At 37.5% G+C, this 19,827-nt stretch overlaps 1 protein-coding gene across 9 annotated transcripts in view; it reads right to left on the bottom strand.

Annotated features, from left to right (window-relative positions):
• Window positions 1-19,827, bottom strand: part of AAK1 (AP2 associated kinase 1) — a 205,646-nt gene that overhangs the window by 108,803 nt on the left and 77,016 nt on the right. For all 9 annotated transcript variants that reach the window (XM_077134454.1, XM_077134450.1, XM_077134449.1 and 6 more), the window contains exon 3: window positions 13,345-13,463. In XM_077134454.1, coding sequence (XP_076990569.1) covers window positions 13,345-13,463 — 119 coding nt within the window. The remainder of the gene's footprint in view (window positions 1-13,344; window positions 13,464-19,827) is intronic.

Below are 19,827 nucleotides of genomic sequence, written 5' to 3' on the forward strand. Positions count from 1 at the left end.
CAGAGCAGTAGTGCAGAGAAGTGGCACCAAACTGAGAAAACCAGTCACCTGGAGCAAAAGACTGCACCTGAGACATAAAATACAGCACCTGGGGGTGGGGAGGAAAAGCTGAGGAGAGAGTTTTTTTACTGGGGCAGATGGGAGGATGAGTATAAGGACACTTGCAAGCATGCACAAATCCTGGGAGACATTTGAAACTAACCTGCATGCCCATGGCAAGAGGTATGCTCAGAAAAGTCTAATCATTTACTTCAGGCTGATGTATAGATACAGGACAAGCTGTACTAAGTATTGAAAAAGAGCCTCAAGATAGAGCTAATTTTCACTACAGCTTTCAACAATGGAAAACAAACAAGCAAACAAACAAAAACTCAGCAGACCCTGGGGGAGGGGAGAACTCTGATTTCCAGAGTTTAGCACATCAAAACAGTCAAATGTCCAGGCTCCAACAAGAAATCACAAGGCATACAAAGAAACAGGAAGAGAGGGCCCATTCAAAATTACAAAGCAAAAAAAAAATCACTGAGGAATCCCAGATGCCAGAATTACTAATCAAAGACATGAAATCAATTCTCCTCAATAAGTTCAATGAGTTAAAGGAAAGCATGGACCAAAAACTTACAGGAAAATTACACATGAACAAAGGGGGGAACTCAATAAAGAGACAGAAATTTTAAAAAGGAAACAGAAATTCTAGAGCTGAACTGAAGTACAATAACTGAAATAAAAGTTCACTGGCAGGATTCAGCAGCAGGTTGGAACAGGCAGAAGAACGAGCAAACTTGAAGGTAAGACAAAGGAAACTACACACACCAAGGAGCAGAAAGGATAAAGAATGAAAAAAGTGAGAAATGCCTAAGTGACATCTGTATCACCAAGAAGCATACCAATATATGAATTATGGGACTGTCCCTAAAGGAGAAGAGAAAGAGAAAGGAGCAGAAGGAGCATTTGAAGAAATAAGGGCTGAGAATCCCCCATATATTTGATGAAAGACAAGAATATAAAACATCTGAGATGCTCAATGAACTTCAAATAGGATAAACTCATAGAGAATCACACTAAAAAAAATTACAGTTAAACTGCCAAAGACAAAGAGAATTCTAAAAGGGAGAAGCAACTCATCACATACAAGGGATCCTCAGTAAGATTAAGTGTTGATTTCTCAAAAGAAACCATATGGGCCCGTAAGCAGTGGGATGAAATACTGGCGATGCTGAAAGGAATAAACTGTTGACCAAGAACTCTCAATAGCAAAACTTCCTTCAAAAATGTGGGAGAATTCAGACATTCTCAGAAAAAGAAATGCTGAGGGAGTTTGTTACCATTAGACCTACTATACAAGAAATGCTAAAAGGAGTCCTTCAGGAAGAAAGGAAAGAACACTAGACAATAACATGAAGCCATATGAAGAAATGAACACCCACAATAAAGGTCACTACATGGACAAATATTTACTACTTTTTACTTCTTACTAGTTTACTTCTTTACTAGTTATTTCTAAACAGACCAATAACAAGTAAAGAGACTGAATGAGTAATCAAACACCTCCCAACTAATGTCCAGGACCAGATGGCTCCACTAATAAATTCTACCAAACATTCAAAGAAGATTTATCACCAATCCTCCTCAAACTCTTCCAAAATACTGAAGAGGAAGGAACACTTCCCTCACTCATTCATGAGAGTAGCACTGCCCTTATACCAAAGTCAGATAAGGACATCACAAGAAAAGAAAATTACAGACCAATCTCCCTTATGAACAAAGATGTAAAACTCTTCAATAAAATACTAGCAAGCTGAATTCAACAGTATACTAAAAGGATATACAACATGACCAAGTATACTACTAACAATTATACGCAAATAAACTTCACAACTTAAGTGAAATGGACCAAATCCCCAAAAATATGAACTATCATAACTTGTCCAATATGAAATTTGAATAGCTCTATCAGTATGAAAGAAATTCAATTTATAATTCATAATTTTAAAATTCCCCCAAAAAAGAAATCTCCATGTCCAGACAGTTTCATTGGAAAATCCTATCAAATATTTAAAGAAGGATTAAAACCAATTCTATACAATCTCTTTCAGAAAATAGAAGGTGTGTTTCAGTTTGCTAATGCTGCTGGACTGCAACATATCAGAAATGGGTTAGCTTTTCAAATGGGATTTATTACTAAGTTACAAATTTACAAGCCTAAGGCCATGAAAATGTCCTAAATCAGGCATCCAGATACAGATACCTTGACTCTGAAGAAAGACCAATAGTGTCTGGTGTTCTTTGTCACATGGGAAGGCACATGGTGATGTCTGCTGCCCTTCTTTCCCAGCTTCTCGTTTCAAATGGCTCTCTCTGCTCCTGTTTCCAGTGGCTTTCACTTTACGCATTTGTGGTTCCTCACTTAGTTTCTCTGGGGCAGACTCCTGGTTTCATCTATTAGCTTAGTATCTCCAAACATCTGTGTCTCGGTTTCATCTCTCTGCTCTCTGTAACAGCTCTGAGCTCACTCGCGCTCTCTCTCTCTCTCTGTGAGCTCTTGTAAGGACTCTAGTAAACTAATTAAGACCCACTTTGAACGGGCAGGGCCATATCTCCATGGAAACAACCTAGTCCAAATGCCCCCCACCCCAATAAATTTGCACCCACAAGACTGGATTAAAAGAACATGGCTGGCATCAAAATTGGAAAGGAAGAAGTAAAACTATCACTGTTTGCAGATGATATGATAATATACGTCGAAAACCCGGAAAAATCCACAACAAAACTACTAGAGCTAATAAATGAGTACAGCAAAGTAGCAGGTTACAAGATCAACATTCAAAAATCTGTAGCATTTCTATACACCAGCAATGAACAAGCGGAGGGGGAAATCAAGAAACGAATCCCATTTACAATTGCAACTAAAAGAATAAAATACCTAGGAATAAATTTAACTAAAGAGACAAAAAACCTATATAAAGAAAACTACAAAAAACTGCTAAAAGAAATCACAGAAGACCTAAATAGATGGAAGGGCATACCGTGTTCATGGATTGGAAGACTAAATATAGTTAAGATGTCAATCCTACCTAAATTGATTTACAGATTCAACACAATACCAATCAAAATCCCAACAACGTATTTTTCAGAAATAGAAAAACCAATAAGCAAATTTATCTGGAAGGGCAGGGTGCCCCGAATTGCTAAAAACATCTTGAGGAAAAAAAACGAAGCTGGAGGTCTTGCACTGCCTGACTTTAAGGCATATTATGAAGCCACAGTGGTCAAAACAGCATGGTACTGGCATAAAGATAGATATATCGACCAATGGAATCGAATAGAGTGCTCAGATATAGACCCTCTCATCTATGGACATTTGATCTTTGATAAGGCAGTCAAGCCAACTCACCTGGGACAGAACAGTCTCTTCAATAAATGGTGCCTAGAGAACTGGATATCCATATGCAAAAGAATGAAAGAAGACCCATATCTCACACCCTACACAAAAGTTAACTCAAAATGGATCAAAGATCTAAACATTAGGTCTAAGACCATAGAACAGTTAGAGGAAAATGTCGGGAGATATCTTATGAATCTTACAATTGGAGGCGGTTTTATGGACCTTACACCTAAAGCAAGAGCACTGAAGAAGGAAATAAATAAATGGGAACTCCTCAAAATTAAACACTTTTGTGCATCAAAGAACTTCATCAAGAAAGTAGAAAGACAGCCTACACAATGGGAATCAATATTTGGAAACGACATATCAGATAAAGGTCTAGTATCCAGAATTTATAATGAGATTGTTCAACTCAACAACAAAAAGATAGCCAACCCAATTACAAAATGGGAAAAAGACTTGAATAGACACCTCTCAGAGGAGGAAATACAAATGGCCAAAAGGCACATGAAGAGATGCTCAATGTCCCTGGCCATTAGAGAAATGCAAATCAAAACCACAATGAGATATCATCTCACACCCACCAGAATGGCCATTATCAACAAAACAGAAAATGACAAGTGCTGGAGAGGATGCGGAGAAAGAGGCACACTTATCCACTGTTGGTGGGAATGTCAAATGGTGCAACCACTGTGGAAAACAGTTTGGCGGTTCCTCAAAAAGCTGAATATAGAATTGCCATACGACCCAGCAATACCATTGCTGGGAATCTACTCAAAGGAATTAAGGGCAAAAACTCAAACGGACATTTGCACACCAATGTTTATAGCAGCGTTATTTACAATTGCAAAGAGATGGAAACAGCCAAAATGTCCATCAACAGACGAGTGGCTAAAGAAACTGTGGTATATACATACGATGGAATATTATGCAGCTTTAAGGCAGGATAAACTTATGAAGCATGTAATAACATGGATGGACCTAGAGAACATTATGCTGAGTGAGTCTAGCCAAAAACTAAAAGCCAAATACTGTATGGTCCCAATGATGTGAATCGACACTCGAGAATAAACTTGGAATATGTCATTGGTAACAAAGTTCAGCAGGAGTTAGAAACAGGGTAAGATAATGGGTAATTGGAGCTGATGGAATACAGACTGTGCAATAGGACTAGATACAAAAACTCAAAAATGGACAGCACAATAATACCTAATTGTAAAGTAATCATGTTAAAATACTGAACGAAGCTGCATCCGAGCGATAGGTTCTTGTTTTGTTTTGTTTTGTTTGTTTTGTTCTTATTATTATTACTTTTATTTTTTTCTCTATATTAACATTCTATATTTTTTTCTTTTATACTGCTAGTTCTTCTAAACCGATGCAAATGTACTAAGAAACGATGATCATGCATCTATGTGATGATGTTAAGAATTACTGATTGCATATGTAGAATGGTATGATGTCTAAAAAAAAAAAAAAAAAAAAAAAATGGTCAGCACAATAGTGCCTAACTGTAATGTAATTATGTTGGAACGCTGAATGAAGCTGCATCTGATCTATAGTTTTTTTTTGTTTTTTTTTTCTTTCTCTTATATATTTTTGTACTTTTTATTTTTATTTGTGTTTTCTCTGTTATCACTTTATTTCTTTTTCTGTTGTCGTGCTATTTCTTTCTCTAAATCGATGCATATGTACTGAGAAATGATGACCATACACCTATGTGATGATATTAAGAATTACTGATTGCATATGTAGAATGGATTGATTTCTAATGTTGTGTTAGTTAATTTTTTTTAATTAATAAAAAAAAAAAAAAAAAAAGAACATGGCTTTTTCTGGGATACATAACAGTTTCAAACCAGCACAGGAGGAAACACTTTCCAATTCATGTTATAAAGCCAATATTATTCTGCTCTCCAAACATGTAAATTTTATTTAGAGGAAAATAAATTATAGACCAATATGCCTCATGAATATAGACACAAAAATTCATTAACAAAATATCAACAAATAGAATTCAACAATATATAAAAACAATTTCACACCATAACAATGTGGGGATTATTCCAGGGATGCTAGGCTGCTTCAATCAATGTAATGCACCATATTAAAAGACTAAATAAGAAAAAGCAATTGATCATATCAATTGATGTAGAAGAGAGCATTTGACAAAAATTAATACCCATTCATGATAAAAAAAAAACTCTCAGAAAAAACAGGAATAGAGGGGAACTTTCTCAAGTTGATAAAAGGTATCTACAATAAACCACAGCTAACAGTACGCCTAATGGTGAAAAAAACTGAATGCTTTTCCCATAAAATCAGAAGCAAGGCACAGATGTTCCCTCTCGCCAATCTTATTCAATAGAGTACTGGAAAGTCTACCATTACAGTGGGGCAAGAAAAGAAAATAAATGGGATCTAGACTGGAAAGGAAGAAATAAAACTGTCCCTATTTCCAGATGAATGATGGTAGACATAAAAGAAACCCAAGTAATCTATTTAAAAACAAACACCCAGAACTAAAAAGTGAGTTCAGCATGGTCATAGGATATAGGACAAACATTAAAAAATCAACTGTGTTTCAAATGCCAACATGGATGCTGCAATTGAGGACATAGCACAAATGGAGTGATTTACTATGATCAAGGATTGGAAGATTAAACATAGAAAAGATACCAATTTCCTCAAACTGATATACAGGTTAAAACACAATTTTTATCAAAATCTCATCAAGTCTTTTTGTAGATATAAATAAGATTATTCTAAAATTTAAATGGAAAACTAAAAGAACTAGAAGACCCAAAGCAATTTTGAAAAAGAAAAAAAGGGAAGGAATCAGTCTACCTGTTTTTTTTTTCACATGGGCAGGCACCGGGAATCGAACCCGCGTCACTCTGACATGGTAGGCGAGCCTTCTTGCCTGCTGAGCCACCGTGGCCCGCCCAGTCTACCTGTTTTTTAAGGCTTGTTCTATAACTACAGATAAATGGAACAGAATGGAGATACTAGAAATACAACCTCAGAAATATATCCTGATGATTTTTGACAACGAATTTCAGTGAAGGAAGGACAGCTATTTCAACAAATAATGCTGGAGCAATTGGACATCTACAGGTCAAAAAATGAACCTTGACCTAAATCTCACACCTATACAAAAATGTTCTTAAAAGCCATCACAAACTTAAATGTAAAATATAAAATTACAAAACTTTTAGAAAAAAAATATAAGCAAAAATCTTTGTGACCTAGGAAGGGGCAAGCAGTTATGAGATTTGACAACAAAAGCACAGTCCATAAATGGGAAAGTCTATAAACTGGACATCATCAAAATCATAATGAGCTCTCACTACCCACTTACCAGAATGGCTAAAATAAAGAAACTAACAACACCAAATGTGGCAAGGATGCAGCAGAAACTGAATCTCTCATACTTTGCTGATGAGAATGTAAAATGGTATGACAAATACACCTGTACGTAAATGTTTATAGAAGCCTTATTCACAATAGCCCCAAACTGGAAATACCCCAATGTCTTTCAATGGGTAAAATGAACTAAGGTTCTTCTATGTAATGGAATACTACTCAGCAATAAAAAAGAACTACCTATACATATAACAGCTATTCTAGTTTGCTAGCTGCTGGAATGCAACACACCAGAGACAGATTGGCTTTTAATAAAAGGGGATTTATTTTGTTAGTTCTTCAGAGGAAAGGCAGCTAACTTTTACTGAGGTTCTTTCTTATGCGGGAAGGCACAGGGTGATCTCTGCTGGCCTTCTCTCCAGGCCCCTAGGTTCCAACAACTTTCCCAGGGTGACTTCTTTCTGCATCTCCAAAGACCTGGGTCGAGCTGCAAGTGCTGAGATGAGGTATGCTGAGCTGCTTGGCTGTGCTACGTTGTGCTCTCTCATTTAAGCACCAACCAATTAAGTCAAATGTCATTCATTGCAGCAGGCATGCCTCCTAGCCAACTGCAGATGTAATGAGCAACAGATGAGGTTCATCTACCATTGGCTCATGTCCACAGCAACAGAACTAGGTGCCTTCACCTGGCCAAGTTGACAACTGAATCTAACTACCACAACAACCTAGATGAATCTCCAGAGAATTATGCCGAGTGACAGAACACCAGTGGCAGAAGGTTACAAACTCTATGATCCCATTTATATAACATTCTTGAAATGACAAAATTATAGAGATGATGAGAACAGATTTGTGTTGCCTGGGGGTAAAGGGGGGCTGGCGGGGAGGGAGGGAAGTGGGTGTGGCTTTCAAAGGGCAACACAAGGGTTCAGCATCTTGACTGTGTCCCTGTTAACATTCTGGTTGTGATGCTGTACTACAGTTTTGTAAGATATTACTGTCAGTGGGAAATGGGGAAAGAATATGCGGGATCTCTCTGTATTGTTTCTTACAATTGCATGTAAATCTACAATGACTTCAAAATTAAAAGTTTAATTTAAAAAAGAAGGCAAAGGCCCACAAGGACAAAAAGAACTGGAAAGGAGACAACAGCAACAACATTTTGGAAACTCAAAAGCAAATGGACAGATGGCAACTAATTTATCAGACCCAAGAAAGCTGTATCCTAGTCCAGCAACAGGGAAAGCAATAAACAACCAGAAAGCTTGAGAAGTGGCCACAGGGAATACCTCTAGGTATCAGGTGAAGGTGAAGATTATCTGAAAAGTGTTTTTAAGAAATTAAGTCCTTGGATCCTTCCCCAAGATACACAGCTAGGAAACTACCTATTCCTCACCCCAAAATAAAAAAATAGTTTTATTCTTCAGAGAAAGTAAAAAGAAAAGTTTCTAGATGAGGTTATCAGACTGTTGAGGGCAGGGGAGAGTTCTGAAAGTAGGAGGATTAAGTGGAAATTTACATTCTAAATGTTGTACACCGCCACCCAACCCTTAAAACAAAAGCAGCCAGCTACTTACACTGTAAAAGTTATATCTTTGTACAATCAATCTTCAAGAATAAAAGTAGCCTTGATTCTTGATGATGAGTATATAACTATATGGCTTCTACAGTGTGACCATTTGATTGTGAAAACCTTTTAACTAATACTCCCTTTATCCAGAGTATGGGCAGTTGAGGAACAAAATAAAGACAAAAAATAAATAAATAGTGGAGGGTGTGATAAGGGGTATGGAATGTTTTGGGTATTCTTTTTAAATTTTTATTCTTATTTTTATTGCTTTTGGAGTAATGGAACTGTTCTAAAATTGGTTGTTGTGATGAATGCAGAACTATATGACGATATTGTGAGCAATCAACTGTATACTTTGGATGATTATATGGTAATGTAAATATACCTCAATAAAATTGCATTAAAAAACAGTATACAATTTTCAGAAACAAGAAAAGGGCTCTCAGCAATTTTTAAATCTGATTGTTTAAAAATTCAACAGAATGAGTAGAATATAATCTGCTAGAATTTAGAGCCAAAAGACAAAGAAATGAAAAAACGGAAGAGCAAAAACAAGAATATTAGGGGTATGAAGGCAGTTCAGAGGTAGACTTCTCGTCTGCTGTGCAGGAGATCCGGGTTCGATTCCTGGCCCGTGCACTTCCCAACAAACAAGCAAACGAAAAACCAAACAAAAGCAAAAATTCAGCAAATGGTGCTGCAATAAGGGGATACTCACATGGAAAAAGAATGAACTGTGACCCCCACCATACAGCATATGGAGGAAAAAAAAAGACTATTAAAAACTTATTCAGGAGAGTCAATCTTCAGATAATAAGAATTTCAAACGAGGGAAAAGAAAAGGAAATCATCAAACGAGACAAAAATTTCTCAGAACACAAAGATATGAATTTCTAGATTAAAATGGACTAGCAAGTACCTAACACAACAAATAATAAATGAACACACTAAAGTATATCATCAAGAAATTTCAGAATACTGGAAACAAAAAGTTATAAATTTCTGGGGAGAACAAACTGAGTCACAGTTAAAGGGCCCTCCCGGAACTGTATGATGTTTTTAGAACAAGCTTAGATCACCTATTTGAGTATTTAAGCTTTGATAAAGAATTAAGCTAAACTTACAGCAGTCACATATATTCAGGAATTATAACTGTTATTTCTGAATTCTGAGACACTACTTTTTGAGTATAACCTGGTTGTTCTCTTATGTATGTGACACCTAAGAGTCTGAGTTAGAACACTGAAGTTGTGAAAGTCAGCATTACCCCATTCAGCAACTGTTTAAAGAGTTGAAAAGTGATCAGACTTCAACTCGAGATATGAATGAAGCTGATCTGGAGAGGACTAAAGTAAATCAGAATACAGGGTAAAGGATGTACAGTCTATACTTTAAAACTTCAACTTTGTGTGATACCAAAGGAGGGGTGTTTAGTTGGTGCAAAATGTGTATTTTGGTAGTGCATTACCGAATTTAATTTTATGGTCAGTTTATCTGAACACCATAATTAAATGGACTCTTGAATAGGGCAGAAGATGTTGTTGGTTTGAATAAGTTGGTATGATGTCCCAGTGCATCCCAGGGTAATTAGGGCATAGAACAAAAAAAGTATTTGCAAAGTTCCCTTGGGGGGCTGGGGAGAAAGGAGGAAATATTCAACTTCCTTAGCTGGGGAATTCCTGATATTCTTACAAGCAGTGGGGACAACCAATTCGATAGGCTGAGCCCTCTATCTTGGGGTTTGTCCCTCTGAAACATATTCCTGCAAAAGAGAAGCTAAACTTACTTATAATTATGCCTAAGAGTCACCCCCAGAGAACCTCTTTTGTTGCTCAAATGTGGCCGCTCTCTTCTTCAAGTCAACTTAACAGGTAAACTCACTTGCCCATCCCCCCTACATGGGACACAACTCCCAGGGGTGTAAATCTCCCTGGAAACAGGGAATAGACTCCTGGGATAAGCTAAGACTCAGCATCATGGGACTGAGAAAGTCTTCTTGACCAAAAGGGGGAAGAGAGAATTGAGACAAAATAAAGTTTCAGTGGCTGAAAATTTTTGAACAGAGTCAAGAGGTTATCCTGTGATTATTTTTATGCATTACATAGACATCACCTTTTTATTTTATGCTGTACTGTGGGGTGGAGGGCAGTATCTGGAACTGTTGAACTGTGTTCCCAGAGCCTTGATTCTTGAAGATGACTGCATAATGATAGAACTTTTACAATGTGACCATGTGATTGTGAAAACCTTGTGTCTGATGCTCCTTTTATCCAGGGATATCCACAGACAGAGGAGTAAAAAAATAAGGACAAATAGTAAATAAATAATGGGGGAGATAAAGGGTAAAAATTTTTGGTACACTGAAATGCTAGTACAGGAAGGGGTAAACGGTATGAGATATATGAGTTTTTTCTTTTTATTCTTTTTCTGGAGTGATGCAAATGTTATAAAAATGATAATGGTGACAAAGACACAACTATGTGATGATATTGTGAGCCATGGATTGTACACTATGGATGGACTGTATGTGTGTGAGGATTTCTCAATAAAAATAAAAAAATAAAAAAAAGAATTATGCTAAATTAAAAACATAACAACAAAAACCACAACTCTTACAGCTAATACATGGCCAAGCCAGAATGTGAATCCATGTAATTTAACTCCTAATCAGGTCTGTTAATTTGTGAGCCCCTAGGGGGCCTATGTCTTCTTAGTCCCTTTACTATGACACCTACATAGCACATCTTTCTAAATGAGTGAGAGAAATTTTTAAAATGGTGTAGTTGATAGATTCAGGTGTCAACTTGGTCAGGTGATGGTGCCCAGTTGATTTAAATTATCAGCATGTGAAATTCATCAATGGCTGACTACATCCGCAGTTGGCTAAGGGGAGTGCCTTTCACAATGAGTGACGTTTACTTTAATTAGCTGAGGCTTAAAAGGAAGAGTCAGAAGAGAGAAAAGTAGCTCAGCACAGCTCAGCTCAGCACTCAAGAGCTGACAGAGACCCAGACCTCTGGAGATGCAGAGGAATCACCCTGGGGAAACCTGAACGCAGAAGTCAGGAGGAAAGGCCAGCAGACGTCGCCGTGTGCCTTTCCACATGACAGAGAAACCTTGATGAAAGTCTTCCTCCAGGGAATGGTAAATTCGTAACAAATCCCCTTTATAAAAGCCAATCCATCTATTTTTTTTTTTCACTTTGGCAGACTTAGCAAACTAAAGTAAATGGGATTACTTCTGTACATGAGAAAATAAATGAGAAGGGCATTTGAGGCAGAGGAAATAGCAGAAGCCAAGATAGGATCCTGAATATGTGAAAAGTGGTCAAAGTTGGGACAAGGAGAGAGGAGAAGGAGTAATGAGAAGCATCCAGGCAATCCACTGGGTATGTAAAGGGAGATACAGCTAGAACAGTAGTTTGGGGATGTGGAACAGAGGAATGGAAGGACACTGTCTGTTTTGCAGAAAGATTCCTGTGGCCTTGAATATATGTACATAAGCTTTAGAGGATAGGAGGTGGGGGAGGGGAATAGTTTGCTTGTTTTCAATGGTGTCACTATATTTACTTTTCCCAAAAGCTTCTTCCCAAACAGTTTTAGCTTTCTGGAATTCAGAATAGTACCAGACTCTCTCAAATCCTGAGTTCTTTCTTCAGCAGCCCAACTGCCATACAAGTAGCTATTCTAAGCAGCTACCTCAAGCGGAACTCTGCTAGGAGTGGGCAGGGGTAAACTAAAGCCCTTCAATACCACCCCCATCCATTTTTAAAATCTCTTCTTGCTCTTTATAAAAAGCAATAAAATCCAGGAAAAAAGGGGCTATCATCTCTAGGTAAAAACATGTATGTGCTAGGTCCATTATTCATAAATTAATTTCATCCAAAGTTTATTGGGCATTCACTATGTCAAGCAGTGTGCTGAAATATAACGATATATAAAGTCTCTGATTTTAAATAACTTACTTTCTGATGGCAAAACAACTTATAATAGGATACGCAATATAACTGGTATTATGTATAATGTCAAACAGAGGTAAAATAAGAGACTAACAACTCCCATACATAAACACATCCATTCCTCTGCTTTGATGATTGTCAACACACGATCAATCTTGTTTCTCCTCTAAAACCACCCGTTATTTTCAAAACATCATATTATTTCATCCATAAATAATTCAGCATGTATCTCTAATAGATAGGAACTTTTCTTTAAACATAATCACAGAATATCTCAATCTGAATGCTGAAGAATAAGCAAGGTTTTCTACATTGAAGTATAATTAACACACAATAAAATGCACAGATCTGAAGGTGCTCAGTACATTGAGTTCTGACAATTGTATACCCAAATGTAGCCACTACCTAAAACAACACTTCCATTGCCCAGAGAATTCCCAAGTGCCCCCTTCTAGCTAAGTTACCACATCCCATTAACCACTCTGACTTCTATCACCACAGATTACTTTTGCCTCATCCTTGACTCTCTGTAAATGGAACTATAAAGTATGTATAAGTAGTTTCTGGGCCAAAAGAAGAGGAGAGCATTCCAGGTAGAAAAGACTACATGTACAAAATAGAAAGTTGTAGAGGGATATGTTCACAAAATGCTCAAGAGTTCAGAAGGGTTGAAAACTGGGATAAGTAAGTGACGGAAAGCACGGCTACAGAGTAGGCTCACTGTACAAGGGAGACTTGTGCAGCAAACAAGAGTTTCCAGAAGGATCTTCAAAGATAATTTCTGGGAACCGAGTTGGGAAATAAACTTTTCCCAAAGCCCAAAACTATTTCTCTGACCTAAAAAGTGGTCATTTTTCTCAACATGTTCCTTTCTCCTCAACCATTCAGCTGCAGCTTCCTCAACCCGACTGAAGAGACATCTCTGCCATCTCAGGAAAGAAAGCAAGCCATCTGGATAGGACAAGGCACAAAGGAGTAAGTTCCAGGCTAGCTTGGCTTCTTTCTGTGAGAACACCGTACAGGTCAGCACACAGCTCCCCCTCCACTTTAAATAAGCAGCCTTACCATGATCTGGATTTCTCTCTTGCACACTTGGAGATCGTGCTCGTTGTTGACAAACATGCGCTTCAAGGCACATTTCATTCCATTGCTTGTCCTCACCAGAAACACGATAGCAAATCCACCTGTGAGAAAAACACACACATACAATCTGAATCCTGAAGAATAAGTAAGGTTTTCTAAATTGAAGTATAATTAATACACAATAAAATGCACAGATCTGAAGGTGCACAGTACATCAAATTCTGACAATTGTATACCCAAATGTACACAATACATACAAGCTCTTTTGAGTCATGTTCAAAATGCAGTCAGATAACCCTGGTGGCTGCAGGCTGCGCTCTCACTGATGATGGTAACAATGCCTCAGCTAGCCTTTGGGCCTGGCCTAGAAGGAAATTTCAGTTCTGTAACTCAAGGATACTACTTGTAGGACTGGTTAGCAAGAGTCAGAGAAACTGTTCCTATACACATGTCTCAGGATAAAGGAAGAATGGTAATTATCATCCAAAGGACCTACAAATAAACAGACAAAAGAAAGAATAAAAGAAAGAACCAACAACATTCTAATCCATCCTAGGTACTTGATATTCCTGTTAATTCTTACCACAATGCTGTAAAGCTAGGTGTTACTTTTTCCTTTAAAATAATAATTTCTAGATGAAGTAAAGAGAGACTCAAAGAGATTAGTTGCAAACCAAGTCCTATTCCACTTTGCCTCATAGCAAAGTGGCTAGGAAATCATTTCAGTAAGTTTTTAGTAATAATAAAAACTGTCAATGAATTTTAAGAAATTCCCTCTCCTTTCCTTTCATCCTTCCTCAGCCCTCCTCATCCCATTCTCCTACTCAAAATCCAACCAGAAATCATCATGAGGCTTACTCTGTTGAAGCTTAAGTTGCGGAGAAGCTTAGATTACTCATAGGCATGCCTAAGAGTTACTTCTGGAGGACCTTTTTTGTTGCTCAGATGTGGCCTCAGTCTCTCTAAGCCCAACTCTGCAAGTGAAATCACTGCCCTCCCCCCTACGTGGGACAAGACATCCAGGGGTGAAAGTCTCCCTGGCAACATGGGAGATGACTCCCAGGGATGAATCCAGACCCGCCAACCCCCAACCAGGACCATCCCAGCCAATCCTAAAGGGCAATATATAAGATTCCACAAGGGTTCCACGCACTAGAGTAACTTTCCAGAAACCTACAACCTCCAGATGGGTCCCTGGTCCAGATAAGTCCTGAAACCTAGCCCAGCCTCTCCAGAACATCAGATAGTTCTATCTCCCTACCCCATATTAGTGACAGACCCTTCCAATATCAAAAATTTAGAATTGCCATAGCTGAAACACCCATAAAGAGAGGGATGGAAAGCTCAAAGGTGATGGTGGAGTTAAATATAGAAGACAGGATATAACAAATGCATATGAATGCTAAATCATTAAACTGATATCTCTTTTAGTCTCCAGCACTTTAGAGCAGCTAGAAGTACAAACCTAAACTTGTGAAATTGTAACCCATGTCAAAGTCTGAAATATGTCCTACAACTAATTGTGGTGCTGTGCATTGAAATTTATAGCTTTTTTTGTATATATGCTATTTTTCACCCCAAAAAAAGAAGGAAAAAAGTCGATTGTGGTGTTAAAAAAAACATTTAAGCCTTCTAGCCTCCTATATTCTGGAGCAGCTAGAAGGAAATATATGAGAAGATCGTATGATAGCCCATGAGAAACTCTTGGATCTGTCCTGTAACAAAGAGTACTTTGAAAACTGTTGCTTTTTTATTTCTTTGTTTTGTATATACGTTATAATATACAATTAAAAAACTAAGTGTAATCATGGCTTGGATACAAGCAAATTTACCTTATCAAAATAAACACTGAAGATTGCCTTGACCAAAAAAAATTCAACCGAAGATCTTGAGGATTTCTTCTGCCTGCCCCACCTCGTGGGCTGTTGAGAATATACAAGGTCTAGGTATGAAAGCATCACTGGTCACAGCAGACACTAGCCAAGTCTGACTTGATTATTGGGCAGACTTTTTTTTTTAACTTTTTAAATTGTATAATATAACATATATGCAAAGCAAAGAAAGAAAAAAGCAACAGTTTTCAAAGCACTCTTCAACAAGTTGTTACAGGACAGATCCCAGAGTTTGTCATGGGCTACCATACCATCCTCTCAGATTTTTTCCTTCTAGCTGCTTCAGAATATAGGAAGCCAGAGGAAATAAATATTATTTTATCATCACAATAATATTTTTGTGTGTGAAAAATAACATATATACAAAAAAGCAATAAATTTCAAAGCAGAGCACAACAATTAGTTGCAGAAGAGATTTCAGAGTTTGGTATGGGTTACAATTCCACAATTTTAGGTTTTTACTTCTAGCTGCTCTTAGATACTGGAGACTAAAACATCAATTTAATGATTCAGCAATGATACTCATTTGTTAAACCCTACCTTCTCTTTATAACTCCATCATCACCTTTGATCTTTCTATTCCATTCTTTAGGGGTATTTGGACTATGGCCATTCTAACTTTTACATGTTGGAAGGGGCTGTCAATAATGTGGGGTAGGGAGACAGAACTAGCTAATGTTGTGAACAAGCTGGGTCCTCTAGGTTTCAGGACTTATCTGGCCTAGGGAATCCATCTGGAGGTTGTAGGTTTCTGAAAATCACCCTAATGCATGGAACCCTTGTCGAATCTCATATATTGCCCTAGGTGTTCTTTAGGATTGACTGGAATAGTCCTGATTGGGGGTTGGCAGGTTATGTTAGGTAGCAATGTTTAACTGAAGCTTGCGTAAGAGCAACCTCTCAACTCTATTTGAACTCTCTTAGCCACTAATACTTTATTAGTTACACTTTTTCCCCTTTTGGTCAGGATGGAATTGTTGATCCCATGGTGCCAGGCCCAGACTCATCTACTGGGCAGACTTTTAACATTAGCATTAAACTTTCTCTAAAAAATGATTCCGTTTCTTAGCAGAATTTTATATAATTCCAAAAGGAATTCCCAAATATCCTGAGTGCGTTAGACTTTAGCATTCCAAAAACTTTTGGAACTCCAAACCTCAACTCGCTTCCAAAGCACTGTATGAGGTGTTCAGTGCCATTGTTAAGAAGGATTAGATACAGGGGTGTGGCAAATCTGTTAGAGTTGAAGGCTCTGGGGTGAGCGGGTACTTTGGGCACTTATTTAATCTGCCTGCCTTGGACATCTTCATAATTTAGCTTTTACTATTCTGTCTGTTGACCCTGTGCAATGAAAAAAAAAAAACAAAATCATCATTGACTAGATGGAGGTGAATACAGAGGGGAGTCAGCAATATGGGAAACTGAGCCGAGGTTATGACCAAGTCTATATATCTCCTGTCACTATATTTCCATTGAATTATGGAATTGGTAACACTAAAATTTACCATGCAATCCTCACTCTAATATTTGTACCTCAGTAACATTTTCCATTTTCTTAGAATACTTTAAAGTCCACCTATGTTGCTCAATTGTCCATTTTAATACTACAATTTTGAGTATTTACTTTTTAAAAAGCTAGCATTGTATTATTTCATTCACCAAAATTAGAGGTCTTATAAAAAAAAAACTTTCCCTCAATTCTAAGATGCATATTTTTCACATTTTAAGATATCAAAATTTGTCTTGTAATAAACGTACATTTAATGCAGCAGTACTTATCTTCTGTTCTTTTTCCTTCAAAAAGCTAGTAAATCCATGAAAGTCTTATAAAATGGTTGTATAAACAAAAAAATTTCCATATATGTATTTTCATAATTGTTTTGCAGACATTACAAGTGGGTATTCATTTTATACGTATTTTGAATTAAGAAAAAAAATTCAAAGAACCACAGAATTTGCACCGGGAGCACTCCCAGAGAGTATCAAGCTTAAGCATTTTGCTTATGGGTAGAGGAACTAAGTGTGACTTAGAAAGGTCCCATAGCTAGTTACAGGCTGAAGGTGGAACAGTATCACTATCTTGACTGTCCAAAAAATGTTCTCTGCATTTCACCTGTCTTAGAGAAAAACTGTGTAACTACCTATTCCAAAACAAGACATCTGACAGTGGGAATGCTGTTTCCTACAGTTCTGTGATAGATAGCATGACTATATAGGGTTGACACAAGGCATTCCCTTTAGAAGCAGGATGGTGATGCTGCAATTCGAGATAACTGCCACCAGATGGGAGCAGTGTCTTTTTTTTTTTTTTTTTTTTTTTTTTTTTGCCAGATAGCAGTATTTCTCCAGCCAGGACTAGAGATGGGGGTCAGACACGGACCACACAATCCAGCAAAGACAGCTGGTTGAAAAAGCCAGTCCAGATCTCAAATCCTATGACCATCACGAATCTAAAGGCAAAGCTACAAACCACTATGCCTAACAGAAGGAACCATGTTATTCAGCATCTATGCCCATAGAAGGGCTTATCTGCAGGTGAGAAACACTTACATTAGAAATTCTTGACCTTGAGATCAAAATCCATGCTTAAAGGTTGATCATTCTAATGATGTCAGCCACTATCACTGTGTAGTTGACTAAATGGAGATGACAATTACTACCTTAGACAGCACAGGAGAGAGAGAGCACCACTAAGGATACTTCTCTAGCACACATCTACCTTCATCACACAAGTCAGGGGAACCAGCAGAGATTCTGAGCCACAGCTAAACAAAGCTCAGGCTACTACAGAAGGAGACAGCTACCTCACTGCCAAGAGCTGTTAATAACAGATTGAGTTCCAGCCCAAGATTTTGAGTAAATGGCAAAAAACCTAAGGCTGAGATGGAGATGCTTTGGACAGTGGCAAGAAAATCTAATGTTCAGTAGAGCCTGTGCCAGTCTCTCTGCCTGCTGGTATTTTTTGAAATGCCAAGATAATCTCATCCATGAATTTACTGAGTCACCAAAGGAAAAGGGATCTTAATCTATTACATGAGATAACCAAGTGAAATAAGGAGGATAATTTTGATATCGATGTACTTTTCTTATTAAATATGTAGGAGTATATTTTTTACTTCCACAAAGAAACATGCTTTCTCCCACTTTCCCTAAAATATATAGGGGGTGCATGGGCTGGGAATCGAACCTAGGTCTCCTGCATGGCTGGCGAGCACTCTACCACTGAACCATCCTGTGCCCTTATTTTTGGTGGAGATGTGGATGGGAACTTACAACTCACTGTCTGCTTCCTCTCTGCATCCTCATGACCTGGAACAGTTTCTAACACATAGTGGGCACTCAATAACTATAGATTAATTTTCTTTTTGATGTCACCACAGAGAACAGAAAAGGCTACAGAGAGGGGTGGAGACCATGCAAAATGAAGTGTATGCACCTTATATAAGGGAGTACCTTCCATGCAACTCCAAGAAATTGTTGCAATGTGAAAATAAAAGACCCAGTTTCGTCGGATCTGCTAATTTTTAAATAGAAATTGGAAACCCAATATTTTATGTGAAATCTCCAGATTTAATTCTGGCAACAAGTCACATATTAAATTAATGTTGGCCTGGCCAACACTGTAGATTAAAGAAAACACAATGAAAAACTTTAGAGAGTCTCTGAGCCTCGAGTTTTCTACCTCTGATCTAGTCTAACCCCCTCATTTTAGTTATGACTGGAGAGGGGAAGTGACACAGCCAATGTTACACAAAGTTAAAAGATGACTTGCAAACAAGCTCAAAAAAAAAAAAAGTATGTACACACACATTAGCTCACACACTGGTTTATCCAGTTTATGCCTTTCTTCCCTAAAGAAGAATTTATGGAATATTCTCCCCACCCAGCATTTGCACTACCTTATGCTTTTCTAGAGGCATTACAAAATAAATAATTTCATTTATATTTTCATAGTAACTGAATGAGATAGGTGGGCTACCTATAATGCCCATTTTCCTGATATGAGATGTAGAGAGATTACATTTCTATATTCCTTTCCCAAGAACTCACGAACTAGTCAGAGAGCTCAGATTAGACCTTTTTAAAAAATTTTTCTTTTCAGATCATCTTCACATACAATACAATGTATCTTTAAAAACAATTTTATTAATGAAACCAATCAACATACAATATGAACATTCTTCAATATACCTATTTTAAGTGGACAGTGTAATGTGCTTTTACAAATTACACACTCTTGTAACTGCCACTACAATCAAGATATGGAATAGTTCATCACTGCAAACAGTTCTTCATACCTTTAGGTGCGATTCCCCCAACTCTCCCCTCCCCCCACCCCACATTATTCACGGTTAACTTCTGACCTGCTTTTTCTCACTACAGATTAGCTGTGTTTGCTCTAAAATATGTGCAGTATGCGTCTGGCTTCTTTCATTCAGCATAATATTTCTGAGATTCATCCTTCATGTAATGTGCAATCAGTGGTTTGTTTCTTTTTATTGCTGAGCACTATTCACTGTATGGATATTCCACAATCAGTTTAACATTCACTTGCTGAAAGGCATATGGGTTG

This window comes from Tamandua tetradactyla, chromosome 17, assembly GCF_023851605.1.
Source record: "Tamandua tetradactyla isolate mTamTet1 chromosome 17, mTamTet1.pri, whole genome shotgun sequence".
Classification (NCBI taxonomy): Eukaryota; Metazoa; Chordata; class Mammalia; order Pilosa; family Myrmecophagidae; genus Tamandua; species Tamandua tetradactyla.